The sequence below is a fragment of the Carettochelys insculpta genome, chromosome 3, assembly GCF_033958435.1.
Source record: "Carettochelys insculpta isolate YL-2023 chromosome 3, ASM3395843v1, whole genome shotgun sequence".
Taxonomy (NCBI): Eukaryota; Metazoa; Chordata; order Testudines; family Carettochelyidae; genus Carettochelys; species Carettochelys insculpta.
The window spans coordinates 149,110,966-149,135,698 of NC_134139.1; the positions used below are offsets into that span (position 1 = coordinate 149,110,966).

At 41.4% G+C, this 24,733-nt stretch overlaps 1 protein-coding gene across 6 annotated transcripts in view; it reads right to left on the reverse strand.

Moving 5' to 3' along the window:
• PHIP (PHIP subunit of CUL4-Ring ligase complex) overlaps positions 1–24,733 on the reverse strand; it is a 320,457-nt gene that overhangs the window by 156,588 nt on the left and 139,136 nt on the right. For all 6 annotated transcript variants that reach the window (XM_074990995.1, XM_074990994.1, XM_074990993.1 and 3 more), the window contains exons 16-18: positions 13,077–13,205; positions 11,565–11,790; positions 1,257–1,394 (exon numbers count right to left, since the gene is read on the reverse strand). In XM_074990995.1, the coding sequence (XP_074847096.1) occupies positions 1,257–1,394; positions 11,565–11,790; positions 13,077–13,205 (493 nt within the window). The remainder of the gene's footprint in view (positions 1–1,256; positions 1,395–11,564; positions 11,791–13,076; positions 13,206–24,733) is intronic.

Here is a 24,733-nt window from a genome sequence, read left to right on the forward strand (position 1 = left end):
CCACCTTCTGGAAACACTGCACTTTAAGTATCTTAAACAAAAATTAAGTAATCTCTTGTCATTAACCTCTGATGTTAAGTTCAATATATCTGGAAGCTCCCCACCCCACAAGACTTTCTGAATCCCAGGTGCAGATCACTGAAAAGGGAGAAAAATGGTATAAGAATGGGGAGCAGATTCCCCAAGTTATTCCTCCCTTACTCTATATCCACTGCAGCCACATCTGAAGAACCCTGATCTACTGAATCCAGTCACTCTTTAAACAAACTAGTAGCCTCAAAAAATCAGGCCCATTGTGAGAGTCATAAAATTTGGGGAGTGATGAAGTCCTGGACATTAGGCTTCCAGTTAATGAAGGTGGCTTCGATGGCACATGAAGAGAAAACAAAGCAAATATGTAATCGATCAATCACAATATACTCCACACACTCGTATAGGAGGTGCTGGCAGCTTACACATCCCGTCAAGGTTCTTTCATATACAAGTTCCCCTACAGTAATAATATAATACTTCTACCTTTGGTCTGACAGTTCTGGTTTTGTTCCTTCTACAGATTTACCCTTATTATTTTCATCTGGTTTTTATTTCACTGCAAATTACCTGGAGATCTGCAGTGAGCTAACTATACTGATCCTCACTAAAGCTGCTCCTAAGCCATCCTTTTTGAAGTACTGCCTCCTGTCTCCCACATTCTGTGGCACCTATGGTCTTTTACCAGTCAGGCAGTGGTTTCCAGATTACACAACAGTATTAAGCTAACACTCTTAAAAATCACATAGTTGAAGCACACCTCTTTGAGCTCTGGTGTAAAGTTCCAATAGTTACGATCCATATTCCTTTCAGTTTAGTCCATTAAATTTTAGAAAAAAACTCAAAAGCAGCAGCAATAAATATCTCTAAGTTTGTCCTTTCCACCACTCATTCTCCTTCTCCCTCATTATATGCATTTATTTCCCATTTCACATATTCTTTCTACAGTGCAACTACTAAGGACATGTGTCTGGCATGTTCCAGCTGACTTGGGCTCAAGCTAAGGAGGTATTTACAGCAGTGTAGATGTTCAGAATCAGGCTGGAGACCGTGTGAAGTGGGAGAATCCCAGAGCATGGGCTGCACCCTGAGCCCAAAGGTCAACACTGCAATAAAATAGTCCCTTAGCCTGAGTCCCACAAGCCCAAGTAAGCCAGTGTGGGTCAACTGTGCATGTCTAACTACAACGTAGACATAACCCATCTTAAAAAACAAAATAAGTTTACTTCTTCCAATCCGGCTAGTATTGCTGGTTCCTGCTTCCCCAGAACGCCTCTGATCTTGTTCTTGCTGAAGCCTCTGTATCATGCTGTCCAATGGACTAACTTCTTGATTTGCTTGTTGACTCAGTACTTGGTTCAGTCCTGTGGAGGAAAAAACATGCATACAACCACATTTTTGACATGAGCCAAATACTCCAAACTAAGATGTATCCATAAAAACTGAAAACTGCTGTGAAAGTTACTGCATCTCTTACAGTTTTTATCATCTATCCCACTTTTAGTTAGATTTATTGTTACTAACTTGACTATCAATCCCATGGGACCAGAACCATATATTCAAACTTCTATGAGTGCCACAGCCAGTAACGCAAAATAACCTTGGTCGCTTCTTAGAGAAATAAATATCTTGTTACAGTGTTACTGTCAGTAAATCATAACATTCTGCAAATTGCATTCCATTTCAGGAATTTCCATTTAGTTTATAGCTGTGTTGCAATTTAATTATGTGTGTGATTAAAGATACAGATTAAATCAACAGCAAACGTTTCTTGGACTAACACAAAAAGAAAGATTACTTACTCTACAGTAACTATGATCCGTCAATAAGCTGTCCACACAGATTCTGCCTGTGGTGCACAGGAGAGGTTACTCGCTCCATGCAGTAACTGGAGTTCTTAGACAGGTTGTCCCCGTGGGTGCTCCAGCTTTAGGTGCCTCAGCACTGCTATGACCACTGGCCAAGCATTTGCAAGCAGTAGTGACTCCTGCCTCCTCCCACTCCAGGAGCACAGGGCACAAGCACAAGACATCTGTGGCACTTAACTGCACATGCATGAGCAGCCAGCTCCTCAGTTCTTCTCTAATCCAGAAGCCAAAGAAGGAATCCAAAGCAGAGGGGAGGAAGGTGGGTGATGGGGCACCTGTGGGGACATCATCTTGAAGAACTCCGGTTGCTACACAGGGTGAGTAACCTCTCCTCCTCCTTCGAGGGTCCCCGTGGATGCTGCACCTTTAGGTGACTACAAAGCAGGGTCATAGTTTGGAGGCAGTTCCTTTGGATGGCATACGTCAGCCGATAACAGTACAGATCAGCCAAATGCAGTCTGTGAATCAGCATCAGTTTGTACGTTGTAATGCTCAGTGATCATGTGAGCAGACACCCATGTAGCTGCTCTGCAAACGTCCTCAGTGAACAAACCTCAGAGGAAGGCTGTAAAGGCAGCTATTACACATGTGGAATGGGCACAAATGCCCACCGGAGGTTCTTTGTTAAGCTTATTGCAGGTGACTGATGCAGTCCGAGATCCATCCGGACAGCCTCTGTTTGGGGACAGACGTGCCACGGGACCTTTCTTCTGAGGAGACAAAGAGTTGGGTTGTCTTACATAATGGCTGCATTCTCTGCAGGAAGAAGGCCAAGGACTGCCAGACATGAAGGGTATGCATGGCTCTGTCCCTATTATCGGTATAGGGTTTAGGGAAGAAGCTGGGTATGTACACCAGTTTGTTGAAGTGGAAAGAGATAAGTACGTTAGCGAGGAATTTGGGGTGGGTGCAGAGGACTGCTTTGTCCTTGTGAAAGGTCATATGGCGATTCCAACATCAGTGCACTGGACATCCCTATTCTTCATGCTGAGGCCACTGCCACAAGGAAAGCTACTTTTATGGATACGTGCAGCAAAGAGACCGTGGCTATTGGCTCAAAGGGTTTGCTGGTTAGGGCCCCAAGAACCAAACTGAGATGCCAAGCAGGCATCAGCTCTTTGACTGGCAGGAAGGTGCTGTGGAGGCCCTTAAGAAACCACTTAATGGATGAGTGTGTGTGAAAACCAAGTGGTCTTGGATAAGTGGGTAGAAAGTTGATTGGATGCCAGCCAGACCCTAATCATGTTGATCGATAAATTTGATTGCTGAAGGTGAAGTGAGTATATGTGGGATCCCCATGTGCATGGGAGGGGCACCAGGCTCTGAAGTGTTACCATTTTTGTGAGTAGGTCTTCCTTGTTCCAAGTTGCCTTCTGTTTTCAAGGAATGTCTGACCTTAGGTGGACAATGCAGCTCTGAATCAGTCAGCCAACCAGGAACCATGCATGGAGGTGAAGGCGGTCGATGGCTGGGTGGCAAATTAACCCATTCTGCTGGGTTAAGAGCAAGGAGATGGGAGGAAGACAATGGGGGGGGACACCCGCAGAGCTGCAGAAATTCTGAGAATGAGGTCTGTCTGGGCCATCTTGGTGCTAGTGGTATGACTCATGCCCTGTCCCACTTTATCTTGACCACGGCCCTCTGAACGAGAGGAATCAGCATATGCTAAAGGTGCATTCCATGGGATGTTGAATGCATCCCCTAGTGAATTGTGGTCTAATCCGTATCTGGAGCAGCAGTGGGAGGCAGCACAGGTTGGCAGTTGTAGCAAACAGATTCACCACTGGGAGCCACCATTTGCGAAAGATGTGGCAGATGGTGGATCTACTGATTTCCCACTCATGATCAAGAAGGAAATTGTGGCTGAGGTTGTCCGCAAGTAGATTGTTCCAGTCTGGTATGTAGGTTGCCACCAAGTGGATTTGTCAAGGGATACACCACTCCCACAGTTGCACTGTTTCTCGGCAGAGTTGTCTCAAGTGTACTCCACCGTTTGTTGATATAATGTATTGTTGCTGTACGGTCTGTCATTATGCAGACTATGCTGTTGGAGATCTGTGTGGAGAAGTGCATGCAGACATACCAAATTGCTCTCAGCTCTAGGAGGTTGATGTGCTCGAGCCATTCATCTGTTGACCATGTGTTCTGAACCACTTCGTCCCTTAGGTGGGCATCTCAATCTAGTATGTAAGCATCTGTCATAATTGTGATAGTTGGAGAGGTTCTCTGGAAGGGAACTCCCTTGTGCACTTTCTGTTGTTGTGTCCATCAGCTGAGAGAGTCTGATGGTAGCTGGCAGGCTCAATGTTTTGTTCATTGCATGGATTTGGAGCCAGAAAACTGCTCTGAACCAGGCCTGCACTGGTCTCATCCAGAGGCATGACCAAGATCGCTCCTGCCAAGTGGCCAGACAGACAGACTTTGACTGGCAGATATGCTGGAACTGACCTGCAGCATGATGATGAGGTCTTGGATTGCCTAAAGTCTGTTCAGAGTCAGCAAGGCTTTCCCTCGTTGTCTTCCTGTCATGTATCTAGTTGTTATTTCAAGTTAAGTTGCTCTGATTTTTTTTTTAAAAGGTGACTGAGGGAGGGACTGCTCTTGCGACTGAAGCCGGTGGCAATAGGAGAAGAACTGAGGAGACAGCTCCCTGCACATGCACAGTAAGGGCCACAAGCATCTTGTGCTTTTGCCCTGTGTGTGCAGGGCAGCTGGGGGGGAGGGGTGGGGGGCCATGAGGAATACTGCCACACAGAAATCTTTGGCCAGTGGGTGCAAAAGTGCTGATGCACCTAAAGGTGGAACACCCAAGGGGACCCTTGAAGAACAGACCCTTCCTCAGACCTCTCTCTCTCTCTCTCTCTCTTTTTTTAAACTTGCAGCACCTATTACAGCCACACCTAAGCCTGGAAACCCCCCACCTCCCTAGCTGAAAGCATGAAGGGTGAAATAGGCTTATCCACCAGTACAGAAAGCCACAGGAACAGGACCATGAATTAGTGCAGATGGTGGACAGGTTGTGGACAAGGTATTTTAAAGAACCCAGCTACTAAATAGAAAATCATTCTTCAAGAGATTATCTTCACAGATTTCACTCATGCTATGCCTACATGGCAGACATCCCAAAATAGCTGCCTGCATCTAAAGCAAAGTGCCTGCTGTCTCAAAACAGATTCCAAGACAATGGGCGCACTATTCCAGCATTCCTGTACACCCCACCATGAGGAATACATGAATACCTCAAATTAGGGCTCTGTTTTGGCATATAGCACCATTTAGACAATTTGCAGTGTGCAAACTGTGTTGTTTATTTGAAGCTTACAAAGCCATGTAAACATAGCCTTGGTGACTAACGATTCTTTAATTGCTTTGAAATGGATGAAGTCGTCCTACTTGAAATAGGATAGCAGAATAGCCTTACTGAAAAATAGCACCTGATGTGGAAGCTTACACTAGAGAATACTGAGTGATAAATGCATGAATTTAAATCCACATAGCTGCTTTACATACCTCAGATAAAATATTAGACAGTCAATAAAGGGTAGTTGATCCATAGTGGAATAAAGGTCTGAGATCTTTCAAGCCACGTGATGTCACTATGCAAACAGAGATCCACATGGATTTAGGTTGCCCTCTCAATGTGTCTGCAAATACCCTATATGTTCGTGTTAAAGATTATTTTCCTATCTAAAAAAGATAAAGTTCTCACTATTGTGTAAAGCTTCGCTTTCTCTGGATTAGTATGACCTTGGGAAAGAAAACTAGAAGTTAAGTGAACTAATTTATAGGGGATTCTGAAATAATCTTAGGTAGAACTTCAGGTGAAATCTAAGGTATGTCATTGTGAAACGTTGTGCATTGTGGTCTAGTTATGAGTGTCCAAAGTCCCCATGTGCTCCTTGGCAATTTAAGGGTCACTGAATGCTGTTTTCATTGATAGGTAATAAAAGTAGGAGGCTGCACGGGCAAAAGGGGAGTCTCAATAAATACAGCTAATACCAAGTTAAAGTTTCAGGGAGAAGGGGGTGCTATAACTGGGGTGAAAACATAAGTATTTTCAATGATATTGCCACTCTATGCAGAAAAAACAATGTCACCTGGGACAGAAGGATAACTTGCAGGTAGACTTTTACTGAACTGATAGAAAGTTCAGGCTTGCCTCCAGGTTAACTATTTGTTAGGACTCCTTTTATTCATCTCCACTAATGCTGGAATTGGAGCAATCAGTGGTGAAAGCCAGTGCTGACAAGCTCAGAGAAAACCTATTCCACTTGGCCTCGTATGTTAGTCTGGTTAAATGCTCTACGCTCTGAAGCAAAGTGCTATAAATCTTAGCTGACCAGTTTCTCTCTGTTGATACCTTTCGGCTGTCAGGTATAACGATGCTGTGTCCAGGGTCAGGATCTGAATGATTATACAAAACAGAACTGGTATGGTGGCTGTCCTGATAAGATTATCTCGGTTTGAACACTAGAGGTCCTGGACTTATGGTGTAGCTATTAGGAGGAGATGATCAACATATCCTTATGTTCTTTAGAACCTCAAAAGGTATAAATAAATAGCAGTGCACAGTGGATAAGGAACAATTCTAAAAAGGCAGCACAGGTCAGCATCCCCTCTGGTGCAAAGCATCCAAGGCTTGTTGTGACATGCTTTAATCTGGAGCACTTTTGAGAGCCCCCATCTAGATATGTTCAGAAGGAGTGAGTAACTGAGAGGTCACTCTCAGTTTTCAGAAAAATCATGAGGTGTTCTGTACATTGGGCAGGTGGAGAAACAGCAGATGCACCATTCCCTTACATATACAGCTTCTTAACAGAGTGGAGAGAATCACTCTCATACTTGCCTGTTTATATAGTGCAACACTGGTGTTTATCTGCCAGTATTTGGGATGCTGAGCACTGCAGAAGTGGTAAGAAAGCTTTACATGCCAGGTGTATGACCACGAGACCTTAAAGTTTTACGTGTACACAAGCCTGTTGAGGAACTATAGCTGCCTGAATTTTCAGCTGCTGAAGATGTATAAATGCAAACCCTAACTGCAAACATCTTTTGATAGAACCTCTATAAATGAAGGCATGAAGAACGAACTCTGTTAGACACTTGAATTAATGAGTATTTCTTGTGGAACTGCAATCACCATATCCATGCTGTGCCTGTTCAATAAATATACTGATTTCATCCATCCTTGCCACTTCAAAGGTGACATGTGGTATGTTGAATAATGTGTATAATGCATATGCCTCATGAGCCTTAGAAGCACATTCTCACCAACATTCTTGGGTGCGACTGAAGTTCACTGAGGCGGCCCGTTATTGCCCAAAATCTCTGTTGAGGAAACTTTCACTGACCTGCCATCTAATACTGGATTCTGAATCATAATGAAGAAAATTTTAGAATCACACAAAGTGAACCAGTCCCTTGTCTAGACAGGGATCTACCTGAATTCAGCCTCCTTAAGATTAGCTGACACTACAGCCAGAAGTTGGGGAAAGACCCAGGGAGTTGTAGAGTATCTGAAAGCTGTGACTCTGTATTGGAATTGTGATGTTCCCACCAGGAATCTCAGGTACTTTCTGTGTACATGATGTATCAACATGGAAAAAAATGTATGTCCTGCAAATCAAGAATTGTGAACCAGTCTACTGGATCCAAAAAAAAGGCATGACAGAAGTCAGAGTAACCCTGGAGGAACCTGAAATGATTGATGAAGCAGTTGAGATAGCAAAGATCAAGGATGGGTCTGCAATGCCATCTATCCTTTGGGATTAAGTAATAATGTGAAAAAAGCCTTTGTCCCTGAACTCTAAGGGTACTTTCTCCATTGCACAGAGTTGTAAAAGAAAGCCTCTTTCCTGCTTCAAAGTCCTCTCATGAGAGGGCTTCTAAAAAGGAGAGGCCATTGGAAGAGACTGAGACTGGAACGGATACCCCTTATTTATTAATCCAGGGATCCATCTATATATCCAATGCTATCCAGATCCTGAAAATTTAAAAGATCACCAAACAGGGGAGGAGCCAGCTGAACAGAGAAAGTTTTGTGGTGGAACAATTTTCGATGACATCAAATTTATTGTGTATTTGGGGTCCCAGACTGGGAGCCAGCTGAGCAGGAGGCAGATTCAAATGTGGTGGAAAGTACTGTCTCTTCCTTGGATGCTCCAATGAGGGGGAAAATATTAGGCTGAAGTCCACTGACTGTAGTGAGGCCCTGGTCTCTGCTGCTCTCCAGAGAGCAGATAGCCACAAGGAGTGCAAGGCTGACTTGGAATATTTCAAGATTTTAAATGCATCATCTATGTCATTATTAAACAGATTATTGCTTTTAAATGAGAGGACCTTACTTGTTGTCTGCACTGAAAAAGGTAGTTTTCAATCGTTAGCTAGACCTCCTTTTGCATTCCAAATGCCTGATGCCATAAAGAAGCTCCTCATGCTAACTGCAGTGGCCACTGTTCTTCCTGCTGTGTCAGACACATTCAGTCACAGATTAAATTAATATTCTGGCAGTGAGCTAGGACTTTCATCTCCTCCCAATGCTTGTTGGATACTCTGTCCACAACACTAACAGCTTGCCCAATTAAAAGAAACTGTATTTGAGAGCTGTATTTGGTAGTTTCCTACTCTCATTTACAAACTGGCTACTGAATACCCCTTTTGGCCAAAAAACTCAAGGTTTATAGGGTCCTTTCATTAGACATGGACTTTAGAAAACCCTGATGATTTTATCCTCTCTTGGACAGCCTGCACTAGCAGAGACCCAGGTGCAGGATGCTAGTAAGAGAAAATCTTCTTGGCATAGATCTTCTATCAAGCCTCTTAGAGCTGGATGGTACTGATGTAGGCATATGCCAAATGGTCTTGGCAGGTTCATGTAAGTGTCACTTGTAGGCATAACCTGTCTTATTGAGGCTCCATCTACACTAGCACAAATATTTGAAATGGCCATGCAAATAGCCATTTTGAAGATTACTGAAGCGCTGAAATGCATATTCAGCACCTCATCAGCATGATCCCAGCCACAGCTCTTCAGAATTGCTGCATTTCACTGCTGTGCGGCTCATCCAGACAAGGGTCCTTTTTGAAAGGACCCCTCCAACTTCAAAATAGGAGATAGGAATAAGGGGATTTCAAAGTTCCCATCTCCTATTTTGAAGCTGGAGGGGTCCTTTCGAAAAGGACCCTTGTCTGGATGAGCCGTGCGGCAGTGAAATGCGGCAATTTCGAAGAGCCACGGCTGGCGGCATGCTAATGAGGAGCTGAATATGCATTTCAGCATCTCATTAGTAATCTTCAAAATAAGATTTGTGCTAGTGTAGACATGGCACTATACTCAGGAGTTTTATGCTTTTACTCCTGGATAACTTTTAGAGCCATTATGTCCATGCAGTTCTCAAGTAGTAGTAATTATAGCAAAATAGCCACATTATTCTGAAAATATATTCATTGTTCAAGCCAACTAGCCACACTCTACCAGCCAAAGAGCCACATGGGGCTAGCATATTGGACACCATGGTTCTGGGGGAATGATCATTCTGCTGAGGTGGAGTACCCACCACCTCTTCTTTCATAGCTGTAAACCCTCCAACAACTGCAGACTGATGGATCAATTTAAGGTATTTCAAGAGCTAATGATGAGGATGATAGAAACAGTAGATGTTATCACCCTGCTCTCCCTCTGACCTTCTGGATCTCCTGAGTAGTTTGGGTATAACAAATAATAATCATTCCTGGCTGACAATGATCTGGTCCTTAATAAAGAGGCCTGGAAGGGGGAGTCAGACATCAGGGGAACCAATACAACTATGACTGATATGAGTACCACTGGGGAGAGAACAGGGACAGGATACCCACTGGGTTGTTTCCAATGCAACCTCCATCATGTTCTAGCTCCCCTAATACATTAATCTCTAAAGCTCACTACACCACCCACAGGAGCAATGGCACATCAGCAGGGAAGAATCTGTGCTATGTTCTGCTGATGGGGAAGAGCAGGAGTAAATGTCCTCTAGGAGAGGGTCCTGTCTGGTGTAGTAGCACTACAAATGAGATGTCAGTACCAATGAAACAGCTGCTGAAAGACACAACAACTGAGGAGCCACCAGTAATGTCTCAATCTACATTCTAGCGAGGATGATTCTTGCACAAGGACTTTGGAAAGGTCACTGAACTGATTAAATGCAAAGATGAAAAGCACTGTAACAACCGGTGGTGTAGCCTCAGATGTTGGTGGCTGATACTCCTTCAGTATCTCAATGCCAAGGTTCTGTACTGAGGACAATGCAGTCCTTAGATTCTGGAAGAACAGATGCTGCTTTAGTCTACAATAGGAACATATCAGAAATGGACTCAGTTTTATGGCCCTTAAGCGAAGAAGTTCAAGAAGAAATGGGTCTTTTGCCCGGTGTTAGTGAAGGTAACCTACACCTCCTTTACTGGAGCAGACAAACAAGGCATGTGAAGAGCAACAGCCCAGGAGCATGGAGTGGAATCATGGCTCAGTAGGGCACTAGCAGTAAGAAACTATCCTGCCTGCTGATGTCTTCTTTCATCTCCCAGAGATAGAGCAAGCTTGTTAGAGGCTCCCTGGCCTTCAGGGTGAGATTTCAGAAGTAACAGCTCATGAAACTATGTTCCAAAATGTATGTCTCTCAGAAACAGAAGAGGCATCAATAATGCCTGCCATTAATAGGCATAGTAATGTCACATAAGGAACAAATTTTAAACACTGGTGCCTTGCTGTCTGCCATATTCCGAGCAACAGGTGTGCATGTTGGAGTTCAACTAAAAGAAAAAAACGTAGCTGACTAACGTATGGAAAAGAGGATATTTAAAAAAGGAATTGTTGGTTTAAAGCCACCAGGCACAGGAAACATCTAAAATAGCTAACACTACACTACACTAAACATTATCATTCATTGTAAACCTAATCTGCACAGTGCCAGGAATGTAAACACTCCAAAGAGACTCTGTATTGCACTTACAAGTGGTAAGAAGGAAGTGAGTGGCAATTTAGCCTGTATCATATCCTTTATATCAGCAAATACATTTTTTGTGGGGTCAAGAGGCAAGGAGGGTATGGTGCAGGTGCTATTCCACTGGGCACTGCTAGTCAAAAAGAATCACCAACAGCAAAATTTGTGCAGACAATAACACCGGGCGAAAAACCTGAGTTCTAGTGGGGTTCCCTCTTTATCGCTGAAAGATCAGCACTGCATAGAACTCTTAATTTTTAGAAACACAATTTTCAATTATAATTATAATTAACGGTTATACTAAATCAAGTATTAGTTTTACTAGCACTTCCTTGTTTCCAACTAATGTTCTCCTAAGCAAGTCAAATTCTTAATCGCAGCTGATATTTATCTCCTCAACTGAATATAGATTCCCAGCTCAGAGAGGCAGTTCTGCTCGCTGCCAAACCACATTTTCATTCATCATTACTGTTCCTCTTGTTAGTTACCAATTAGGATAAAGATTTATTACATGCAAAAAAAAAGTTTTTTTCTGAATTCATCTGATCAACACTGCTGCAATATTCTAACGTCCTACTAGTTCCAATTATATTAAATCACACAGGAACCAATGCATTATGCTTTCCATGTGATGAATTCAATACTCAAGGTCTATGTATACTTTAGTATATTGGACCTAAATTCTATGTACCTGAGGAAGTCACTCCCATCTGTGGAATAAGCTGCTCATCCCTGCAGTTTTCACGACCTGGAACTAATCTCTGATATCTTGACGGATGAGGATTACCATCAACATCAACCAAAAACGGGGGAGGCATGAGATGTGGAGCTTGCTGTGTCTGTTCATCTAAGACAAAGTTGTTTGCATCACGGATAAGAGGCCGATAATCACTATGAAAGAACATCTGATCTGCTATCTGTAACATAAAGGCAGTGTCCGATTAATTATAAGCAATTAATTGAAAATAGAAACATTCAAAGGAAGATGCCTACAGTTAAGTATGTAATGTCTTTTTCTAGCAAGTATGTAGTCTGTACTGATGAACTCTTCTATAAAAATAAGGTGGTCACAATTGAGCTAAGTTACCCTCATTTCCAGAGTAATATGCAACGTGCTAATGTTTTTCTCATCTAACAGTCATTTTTGTACTATAGTGCACTGCAGAATAAACCCGTAACTACCCTCCAAAAACACAGCTGGTTGTTGGAAAGGATTATAAAATTGGGTCAGGTAGATCACAAGTTCTAATGTATTGTACATCTGACAATTACAGTTATGTTATTGCATTTTAGGAGATGTAGGGTGAAATGGAGATAAGCATGAAATTATGTGCAAGATTTTAATATTCATCGCTTGTCAGAACTATGTATTAAAACAACTAAATTTTAAAGATATTTATTGAGGGCAGATAGATACTTCAAAAATCTCAAAAACATAATTAAACGCACTGTCTGGGTCTACACAAGGCCCTTCCTTTTGGAAGGGGCATGTTAATAAGCAGGTTCGAAAGATGCTAATGAGGTGCTGCCATGAATATGCAGGGCCTCATTAGCATAACAGTGGCCGCCGCAATCTGGAAGCGCGGCTTTTGAATCGCATGCTGTCCGTGGAGATGGGGACCTTCTGAAAGGAACCCCTGGTTTTTGAAAGCCCCTTCTTCCTATCTGGTGTTAGGAATAAGAGGCTTTTGAAAACTGGGGGGTCCTTTGGGAAGGTACCCATCTCCACAGGTGGCGTGCGATTCAAAAGCCTCACTTCCGAATCACTGCGGCCACCATTATGCTAATGAGTTCCTGCATATTCATGGCAGCACCTCATTAGCATCTTTCGAACCCACTCATTAACATGCCCCTTCCAAAAGGAAGGGGCTCGTGTAGACACAGGGACACTGATTTAAACTATATTAGAATTAAGTTTTAGCATTACTGAGAGCCTATGTAAGCACAAGGAAGTATCTAGGATAGCTAAAATTAAACCACCCTACTTAAAATTACATTAATGCATCATATAGCAGATATATGGCAAGGGTGAGCAAACTCTCAGTCACTCTCCCTTACTATTAACGGAATCTATCTGCACCCGCTTGCTTTGAAATAAATTTGAGGTCAAAGTTTTGCGCCTCCCACCCCAACAAAAAGTACACAAGATCACTTTTACTTGAAACAGCAAAAAGGAGATTTTGTTTTATATCTTGCATTGTACCTTGTCATATTTGCTACTGGAGCCAAAGCCAAAAATCAGAAGGTGACCATGAGAGTCCGTACAAGCAAAATGCTGGCCATCAGGAGAGCACTTGCAATCAAAAACTGCCCCGTGTCCTTGTCCTTCAATCTGAAACACATTAAAGCGAAACCCCGCCAAAACCAAAAACCATCAGGAACTAGGGACACATATTATAATCTCAAAATTGTGATGCTCATGTTGAAATGTACATAACACAGCCAAAGACAGTATATTAGATGACAGACCTAGTATTTCTTCTACTTTTCAGTAAAGTTTACTTGTCAGTGAATTGTGTTGATAAAAGATGCCAGATTAATAGCAGTAGAAACTGACTGACTTTAACTGAGGGCAGGCATAATACGGGAAGAAACACAAAGCTTTTCCCCTTGATGTCCTGATAATAAATTAAACAAAGAGCAGCATCCAGTTCAGGGTTTCAGTCACTACACTGATTCTAGATTCTGCCTGTTTAACTTGTCAATCAGCATCAACTGCAATGGTATTTTTGTGATGTAAACATTTATCTGCTAGGATATGCACTGAATAAATTAACCCATATTACAAAGATCAGTGGCCTCCTCCTAAATTCCTACCCATCTTTTTTCAGAGAATTTAGATTTGCATGGTCTTAACTCCAGTTTTTAAAAGGAGAACTGCAAAGACTTTAAAAAAGGAATTTTTACCTGATAATCATTTTCTGTTCTCCAGTTCCATTAAGCCACAACAAATGGGTTTTTGTTTTTCCCCTGAAACCTGTCAATCAAGCAGAGGTGACCAATCACCACGCTGAGTTTTCATGTCTGCAGCACCTCTTCAGATAGTCCCTTTCTACACTCCCCAGTATAGAACTTTTTGCATTGTCTTTTGAAGACACAAAATATTCTCTTCAATTATGGCAAGCGTGTAAACTTACAAAAAATTATGGAATTCAGTTCACACAATAATTTGCACTTCCACAGTACTTTCCAACAGAGGCAATCAATGTGGTTTACAAATTACTAAATTAAGCCTCAAAATTCCTACAAGAAAGTCACTAATATATCCATATTACCCACTAGAAAGCTGAGTGTTGGGGTCACATAGGAGTGGCAAAGCCTATTTTTTTTTAACCCCAGTCCTTTTAAATCACTAGATTATATGCCGTCTCACTACACAGATTTCCCAGAAAAGTGAGTTATGTTTCTGGGTTAGTAAAATGCAACACAGCAAACAATTATGTAATTATGTTCTCTGTTTTGGCATTTGCTCTGCCACAATGAACGGTTTCTTAATAGAAGTATCCCACAGAAAAGAGAAAATAAAATAGATTAGTCCTTCAAGAGAGCCACCCAAAAAATCAAATTGGCTGAGAAAGGCAGAATTAATTTAAGATTAGTGAATGTGCAGATGCAACACAAAGCAATCAGCTTTACTTTTTTTTTTTTTTTTTTTTTTTTAAAAGGAGGTTCACCCTCCCCCCAACAATCCTGAGGAAGCCATGATTCTGGTAAAGTGGGCAGGTAACTTCTGCCCAGAAAAAGCCCCCCAGAGGAGTCCTCGAACATTTAAGTTTTTTTTCTTTTGGGAGAAAGGCAATAACTGGGCAGAATTAGTTTCTGGCTCTGGTGGAATTCAGAGGAACTGTTAGATTAAGGTTTTCCAGTCTTGTGGAAAAGATAGATTGGATGGATTCTTATGAAGAAACTTCTACAAAAGTTATAGAATAAAATACACTAGCCTAAGACATTCCTTTATAGATGCTCATCTTCTTCAGTGATAAGTATGTACAAGTGCTTAGTCTCTAGATGTGACCAGCGTTGTCTATGAGTTTCCAGGACAGTCTTTGGCCCACATAATTTATTCAGAATATTTTGCTTATAAGCCTCCCCCATCACCCAAAGAAAAAATATTCTTCTTCTTTCTGGATTCTTCTACCTAATTTGGATCTAAGTCAGTTCTGGTGAAGTGAGAGTTTGGAGGTTTTGAGAACCATCACTTAACAGTGAAGATACCAATTAAAAGCCTTTCCTGAACAATTTGTATGTTCCTAACATCTTGTCTGAGCTATTTGCTAGGATCCTACCAAAAGCTAAAGAGAAAGAAAAGGGACAAGGAGATGAAAGTGATGGGGAAGGAAAACATGACTGAAAATACACATTTGCTTTCTGGACTGTATATCATAATATTTAGGAAAGCTGCAGTTCTCCTCAGAGGTCCACAAAGGAAAGGTCTCATGCTCAGATAAGATGTTCAAATGGCAAAATATTCAAAATACCACTGTTTTTGAATATGGCACATCTTCTCTTCTATTCAATTAAGTTTTTCGTTAACTTTATCTTGACCCAACTGAGAACTACTATGGATACCATTAGGAGTGTCTTGCTTATCACTGATCCCTTGTCTGTTTCTATAAAGCAACAAAGAGAGGTCCGTCTATCCAACTACAGAGCTGATTGAGGAAGAACTTCCTCAAATTTAAAGCCCGGATAAGTAGGATCAACTTGCTCTGAAATGATGAAAACATGGTTTCTCTTTGAAACCTTTATCGCAATCCATGCTGCACTTCAAAATCTGCATCCAAAAGTCACAATAATCAAGTAGTATGATCCTACACCACATACTCCATGGAAAAAAAATAAGTTACTGTTATCTACCACAAAAGTAACCCCAACATGGGGAGGAACTCCAATATAAAACCAAGTGCCAAGGTAACTACTGGCATGAGCTCTCATAAAGGTTGGTGCACAGGAACCACTTAAAATCAGATATGACAAACAAGAAGTGTATCTAATCCCACTGAGATGTCCCTCATTTTTTGCAACCTTTATTCTAAAAAGGACTCCAATCCCCAGGTCTGATAATGGTTGATGTGTTGCATATGGGCTCAAAATATTCTTGTTACAGTTTATCATCACTGCTAAATGGAAAAGATCCAACTGAACAACTAAGTAGAATAGGCAGCAGATACTCTTCTTAAAAGGCACTGAATAGGCATGATACTGGGAAAACTAGAGTTTATCAGTTTAAACTACATATACTAGAATGCAACATAGAAGCGTGGAAGTCATGTTGACAGGATTCGTGAAGTTATAGAGTTTTTGCAAGCAAGTTGAAGATGCCTGGTAAACCTCCAGGACTTGTGGAAGGGGGCAAAAGGATGCAGCTGTACTCTTCACCTCTTTCAATTTTCTGTGCAGTAATGCAGCAGTATCCACTTACTGCTAAAGATAAAGAAAGACTGAAAACCACAACAGATTCCTTGAAAGTGAATGAGATTGCAGAAATTCTCAAGTGCAACTGGCAGACTCTGCTTGATTGACAATTTCCAGGAAGAAACCCATTTAATTTGAATTAGTGGATGTTAGAACACTGACAAAATAGATTCTTTTAAGCAAAATAAGGGTTAGACAATTCTTAAACAGCAAAATCCACCATTTTTTAAACAAAATAATTCTTTAAAATTGGAATTCATCCAGGAGAAAATAACTGACCAGACACAGATTTAATAGAACCACTTTTATCACATTCCATAAAGGAGAATCTCTCCAGTCAGTTCCCAATCTTTCGATCTGAAGAGTATATCAAGAAAAAAGGAAGAGGGACAAAAGATCTACTCAACAGCCCTGACTTTGCAACTGCACCTGGGCAGGTAGAGCCCTACTCCTGTGTAGAGAGCCCCACTGACTTCAAGGGGATTCTATGTGGGAGCAGGGTCCATCCCATGTAGTTCCAGTTGCATGATCAGGGAGATGACATCTGCAAATGTAACTGTGACATTTTTTCTAAAATGGAAATATAATGCAGCAATCAAGAAGGCCAAATTCAAGTACTGAAGTTTTTCATAAAACCCTTAGATAGGCCACATTTTGCATATGTGCTCTTTGTGCTGTTTATTAATGCCTAATATATATCTAATATCACCAACCAAGCTCACAGTTTCAAGAAAATATTTAAATTTATTCACTTTTACGTTTACATTCTTAACCTTGTACAGAGATGTGCATGCAAAATTTTTATCTGACTCTAAACATTAAAAAAGGAAAAGAAGAATCAAGGAGGTGGAAAACGATACATAAAAGGGAATCAATCACACTGTCTGGAATTTTTCCATCCTATTGTTAAAAATATGGTATAACGGAATACTTTTTCCAGTTTGTTTTCTTTTTATACAGTTTCATTTTTTTGCTACAGAAACCTTATCATACTTTCTTGATTATGCATATTTTTAACAAAGCAAAGAGGGGTGGGAAGAAAATCCCAGGAAACAAGCTACACAAAGGTTTTAGAACTTCAAAAATTTATTTGGATGTCCAGGGACAGAAGTAATGTATTAATTATTCATTTCTTTCTTTTCCCACCCTCACAGGCTGACTAAATATTATATTGACAATGCGCCTTTGATCACTCATATTTGGCTAAACGTATTTTCCATGGGACAGTCTGAAGTTGTTTTACATTTCAGGTATCACTTTTGCAAAGTATTGTATAAAATTCATTTAAAATTTTAAATTCGTGTACAACTTTGAGTACTATAATTTAGCTTTGTTCCCCTCTGATTCCTATACTTCCCATTTAAGTATGGGTAAATTTGAAACTGACTCTCTCTTAGCAAACAAAAACTTGTCTCTAGATATCAAATATTTCAACTGTCTTATACACCAATTGTTTATTATATCAAGATGTATCAAAGCACAACCAATCCTAACATTTATTGAAATTTTGTATTGTGATATATACCGATACAGAGATAATTGCAAAATAAACTACCATATTACACATATACCAGGCCATAATTCCATGTTATTTTCTCTAAATTAGATTATGTATTCTCTATTTACTTTGTAGAAGTACTTGCACGGTGACAGCATTAACCTCCATAAAGATGCTAAATGGGTAAAGTTGTAAAAAGTTAAAAAAAAAAAAAGTGTATTTTTATTCTATAAATAGCATGTGATCACACAAAGGCTACCATAATGCCAACGTATATGGGAAAAACTGGAGAATGTGTTCTCATCTTTGATTATTTTAAGTAAAATTTTCAAAAGTGAGTAGAGCCCTAAGTTGGAGGGGAGGGCATCTGGTAACCTGAGTCCTATCACTTAAGGCTAAAGCCTTTGGTCTTGGACTTGATCCTGGGTGGTGGGGCTCAGGCTTTGGCCCAGGAACCAAGCAAGTCTAATGCCAGCACTGGCAGCCTGGTTTAAAGAGGTTTCCAACCCACACAGTGTGAAAACTGTTGTTCTAGGTCCTATGAAAATACTTAAGCATCCAAAAAATTTTTGTGACCACTTTGTCTAGTTTATCGTTTGAGTAAGCAGATTATACCCACTACCTGAGTGACTTCCAATGAACTGCAATGTCCTAAATAAAGCAATGTGGCTAGTTTCTAATGGTGAAACCCTGAAGATGAACATGCACTAGTGTTATATCAAAGAGGGACACAATTTTCATATTTTGTGCATACACTGAAAGAAATTAAACCCTCTTAATTTAAGGATATGGCGAACCTGGACAATAAAAAGAAAAATCTCTCGTTCGCTCTCCCATGAACTCCCTTAAATAGACAGTTGCCAATGAAATCAAACTACAAAAACTACATTTATGTATCGTAAGGTCACACATATAAATGGTGAAACATATATTCTGTACATGCACATTCTGTGTTTTATCATTTGACTATCTTAAGACTTTGAAAAAATATATAAATAAGCATCTTTTTATAAACTACGCTGAGGAAATCAAATACTGCATGTTTGATTCTATAAACCAAAAGACAAGCAACAGTTCTGTACTTTTTAGTCTAATGGCATAAACATGAATGTATTGAGATTCAATTATCAAGTAATACATATAAAATATTTGTGATGTGACAAATTTTACTTTGTACATTTTCATGTTTTCATCCTCCAACTTAAGTATTATAACAGCTTGATGCTGAGATACACACTGTAAACAAGTTGCATGCTGGTTCAGTTCTCTCTATCCTCATGCAGACCCACTCAACCCAAATAATGATAGACTGCCCATTAGACAACACATTTCCATTTGAAAGAATAATCAGATCATCCTAGGAGACAATTTTCTTTTTTGTATGAGGCTTCCTTGAATCTGTTGAGAACTGTATCTGACAGTTCTTAGCCATCCAACATTCTAGCTGTCATGTATAATGACTGAGTGTAGCTGCAATATCTGGTCATGGTCCTAAGATATCAAGTCCAACCACACCAAGAACTGGATGGGAGACTGAGTAGACATGTGCAATAAGTCTCACAACTAGAAACGTCTCAGCCAGTAGGGAGCTATAGGAATCAAGGTCACTTTGTCCCCTTTGATCTGGCTCTACTAAGCTCCAGGCTCACTCTGATCTGTTCCCAAAATCCCACTCTCTAACCACTACTTAGCTCCTTTCAGCATCATCCATCCTCCTCCATCCGTCACCCAAGAAGTTTCCATGAGTTCCAGACTATCAGTACTGACTGCTTCTCACCAATTACTCACTCCTCAAACCTCCCCTTCTCTCTATATATAGGAGCGCAAAGACCTCTTCCAAGTGAAAAGTGACAAAATACCACGCGACCTTCTCCCTTTCCACCTGTACTTCTCTGCCTTTTCCCTATAACAGATGCAGTTGTTTATCAGATACTCTCCTCATCTAAACTTTCAATCACTCCAGTGACCTCATCCAACCCACGTCCTGATCTCCAGTGGGAGCAGGTCCACTCTCATGCTTATCTTACTCTAACCTCTCACCCTTTTTTGGTTCTTTCATTCAAAAAAAAAAAAAAAAAAAAAGTTTGTCTCTCTCATCTTAAAACCCCATTTACTCCCCAACTATTTCTTCATCATTCTTCTTTCTTTTAACATGATGTCTATAATAAGGATTTGGAAACCCAGTACCAACACAGACCCTTCTCCAATATTTCCGTCCCTTGCACTCCATCCAAACCACTCTCACTAGAATCACTAATGACACCCCCCGGTTGGTAAAAGTTCAGAAGAGACAGTTACTCACCTTATGGAGTAAATGAGCTTCTTCAGGATGGCTGTCTCTGTGAGAGCTCCACTTTAGGTGCCTGCGTGACCCTACACTTGTAGTCAAAGACTTCAGGTAGCAGTGTGCCAGTCGACCACGCTGCTCCAAGTGGCTACCCAACACACACATCACCAACCCCCTTCACCTTCTCTACCCCAGAGGATCCAGGTGAAACTCCAAAGCAGAGGAGAGTGGCCTCTCTGATTCAGGTAGACAAACCAGCTTTCTGCGTGCCATATTGGTAAAATTAAGATTATTTTGGATTTGTCCTTCTTTATTTTGAGAGTGATGGGGAATAGAGGAAAAGGCACACATCAAGGTGGCTCCCTATTTCATGAGGAAGTCATGCCCCAAGGAATTCTGTCCAAGTCCTGCCTGGGAGCAATAATGTGGGCATTTGGCATTATGGGATGATGGAAAAAGATCAATTAAGGAAATCCTATTGCTGGAATAGTTTTTAGAATTTCCAGGTCCAGTTCCCAGTCATGCATTTAAAGAATGCTTCTGCTTAGGTCATCCTCTCTGACATTCTGGTTTCTCAGCAAGTAGAGTGTGATGAGATCTATGTTGCTGGAGATGCACCGTTACCCAGAAGTGGATTGCATCTATACAAAGCAGATAAGGTTGGACCATTCTTTGGTGATTTATGTAAAAGAGAGGCCAAGTTGTCCATCAGGATCTGTACAATCTTGTGTAATGGGCAGAAAGTATCAGCATGCATTATGAACCATTAAGAGCTCCAACAGATTTACGTGGAGTCTCCAAGGAACTAGCAACCCTGCACAGCATTCTCACACAACTGTGCTCCCCACTCCACAAGAGAGGCATTCCATGGTGACTTACGGGGTGTGCCATTGAAATGGAACACCTGTGCAAATGTTCATTTGTTTGGTCTACCATGTGATCGAGTCTTTTACCCCACTGATCACTATTAGACGTCTGTGGACAGAGAGCTTTTGAGAAGCGTAGACAGTCTGAAGCCTGCCTTGTAGACACCTCATATGAAGTCTGACATGCTTTACAACAAATGTTGTGGTCGATATGTCCCCTAAGAACTGGAGGCACACTCTGGCAGAAGTTAGTGAGCTGTTCCTTTAGGTTCGTTAGGGGAATGAAGCATTGTTGAGTAAATTGTATCAATACTTTTGCACCACTGAGATGTGCCCCGATAATTCCAACCCAACAGTTGGACTTTAAGTGTGGATTTCTTCAAGTTGATTGTAACAATCCTAGCTTTGTAAAGAGGGTTGTACTGATGTGAAGGGCATCAACTGCAGTCTGGTGAGTTGAAGTTGTCTAGATAGAAAACTATCACCCCCTGTCTGGAAAGGTATGCTGCAATGACAGATAGGACTTGGTAAAATACCCAGAGAGTGGTGGGGGAAGAGGTTGGACAATCTGAATGAAAGCATGCTGTATTGTAGTGGAAGTTCCCAAGTGTAAATTTAGGGAAACTTCTGTGCACAGGATAGATAGTGGCCTGGAACAAGCATCTTATAGGTCAAGGCTAAGAACCAATGTCCTTTCTGCACGGTGGAATTATAGTCGCTAGGGTTATAATCTCAAAGCACTGTGTTCTGACATGTGTTTAGCTTGCACAAGTCCAAGTGGGCCTCTATCTGCTTATTTCTTCTGAGTGAGAAAGTAGTGTGAATAAATACCTCTTGCCCCGTGTTTGGCAGTTGTGTGTTCTACAACACCTGTTTGCAGGAATGGCTTATTTCCTATTGTAACAGGTGCCATGAAATGAGGTCCTGAACAGGGACAGGGAAGGGGTGTGGGAAAGAGGGATAGAGGCAAAAAAAGATAAATCGTCCTTGTTTTTAATTTCCAGAACCCACTTGTCTGGTGTAATGGTTGTCCAGACCAAAGAGAAAGATGGTAGGCAGTCTCCAAATTGTCTGAATGTTCTGACTGACTTTGGCAGTGGAGCTCTCTTGCTCTTAATCAACACTTAAAAATGTATGCCTGCAAATGGATGACTGAAACTCTGTTGGCTGCTCTAGGGCTTGTTTGCATCTCATCTGACATTTTACAGTGCTGGTCATGTCGCTTTTGAGGTTGGGCCCAGGAAGCAGTGCAGAGTATTGGGCAGAGAATCTGCTTTTGCTTCTTTTTGTTTACAGAGGCACATATTCCTGGGGCTTTCAATGTGGCACAGGAATCCTTGAGAGAGAAAGGTTGCTTCTGCACTTTACATGAACAGCTTCTAGCCTTCAGGAAGTATGCCCTATGCTGTTTCCTGCACTTCCTTGAGGAAGTCTGAAATGTGAAGCCACAACACCCTCCACATGACTATGGAGGTGGTAATATAGCAGGACACTGTGTTGGCAGAGTCCAAGAAGTCTGCAAGGTCTTTCTGGCAATGACAGAGCCTTCTGTTACATTAGCTTTAAATTGCTGTTTTTTCATTTGATGGAAGACATTCAATAAAAGCTATCATTTGTGCAAAAATGTTGGGTGTGCACGTACTTGGCCAGTAACACAGAACAAGGAGCTAAGCAAAACTTGAACATCATTGAGGAATAGGTCTTCTTGCCAAAGAGGTCTAGGTGTTGCCAATCATAAAGAGCAGTGCTAGCCAGATGTTGCTGTTCCATTTTGATTAACCACTGCCATGACCCGTGATGTGGGGTTAAGGTTGGTGAACAAAAACTCAGCTCCCTTAGCTGGGATTTATTAATTCTTCTATGATCTTTTACAAGAACTTGAAGCTGTAACTGGCAACTGCCAAACAGCTTTTGCCAAGTTCATGATAGCAGCATTGATGAGCAATACAATCTTGGCAGCAGAGGATGCACAAAGAATAATCAGTTAGCTTATGATATGTCTCCAGCAGTTCTGCCAGGGAAATGTCTAGGGAGTCAGATACTCATTTAAATAACTCCTGGAAGGATTTATAGTCATCAGTGAATATGAGAGGAGGCAGCGTTATGGTGTCAGGTGACAAAAAGGAGATGGGTGTGGAAGGATGGTGTCACCCTCTGGTGGCTATTCAACTGCTTCTACTTCCTCTAAAAAGCTTCTGTGAAGGCTGAGGCAGAAAGTGAAGGTGGATTTATGGGATGGATCTCAGTGTAGGCACTTTAAAGACTAAGAAAAAAATGTATTAAGCAATAAGCTTTCGTGAGGCAGACCTACTTCTTCGGATCTGGAAACAGTGCTGAAAATGAACTTGCATGATGAATATATAACAAAGAGATTCATTTTGTTAGTCTTTAAAGTGCTGCATAACAGCTTTTTGGTTTTGTGACAATACAGACTAACTCCACTATCTCACTGCAACTGTTCTCAAACGTTTGAAGGGCTACATATTCTGGGCTCTATGTAATGCCCAAAGGTCCCAAATATGTCTGTTTAGCGGAAGGGCAAAGGGTGGGTTGGGAGACACACACACCCATTCTGGAGGTTGACACATGATGGACTCCCGTTGTGAGGGCCCAGGTTTTGGCTAGGAATGGTAGGGGGTGCACATTCCTGCCACAACTTATGCCACCTCTTCACTAGAGAAAGGAGGAATTGCAGGGCTATCAGGGAACCAAGAAAATGAAAATGTTTCAAGTGCTGCTAGGTGAGAGGCCACTGGAAGAGGGGAGGAACAAAACCCAAGAGAGAGAGAAAATAAGAGGAGGAAATGAGTAAGAATATGACTAAGAGAAATAAACTCAGAGAATTAGAATGAATAGTAATGTTTTTGAGGGTGCTGCTGTTCTGACTGAAGTCAAGGGTGGTACAGAATGAACTCAGGAGGTGACTGATTATGCATGCTTATTAGCTGCCGGGATCAACACAAGACATCTGCCACGTGTGGACAACCAAACATGGGACTACTATCTGAAGTTTCTGACTAGAAACACAGGGGCACAATGACATCTAAAGAGGAACACCCAAAGGGATACTCCTTGAAGACCTAGTAACTCCATTTTCATTGTCTTGACCTATCAGCCTCCTTCTGCACAACAGTCTATGCTTTTCTTCCTCAAATCTTGTGTGTCTGTCTACACTACGAGATAAATTTAAATTTAAGGCAGTTAGCTCGATATTACCACATGACTGTCTTCACTTTAAATAAATACCATTAGCTCGATTTAGGGAGCATTACTATTGATATCACACTACTGTCGGTTCCTGATGGGTATAGCATCAAGCTTGAATTCAAAAAGTTGATTAAAAGGTCAGTGTGGAAGTGCCGCATATTAAAATCAAATGTATTAGCCTCCAGAAGTGTCCCATATATAACTCACAATGCCCCTCACTGCTCCACTCTGGCTGCTGCTCTCCAGACGAGCAGGAGGAAGTAGGTAACATGAAGTCTGAATTTCAAATTGGGACCAGGAAGCCTGTGGCTGTGGGGTCATGTTTGTGTGAGAGCCTGAGAAATGTCTTTCCTTCTTTCTTTGCTATTAGCACTGTGAGCATTTACCTATTACAAGTAGCCCCTGCATGGAGTTTGTGAGTTTGTCTCAACACTTGGTATTTTTTTCTGCACTGCCTGGCACCAGCTGCTGCCCTGCCACAACATGTGGCAACAAGGGTGTTGTGGGGGTCATGCTTGCATAAGAGGCCAAGAAATTTCCTCTCAGTGGTTTACTTTTATGCACAACTCCCTGCTCCTTCCCCCACA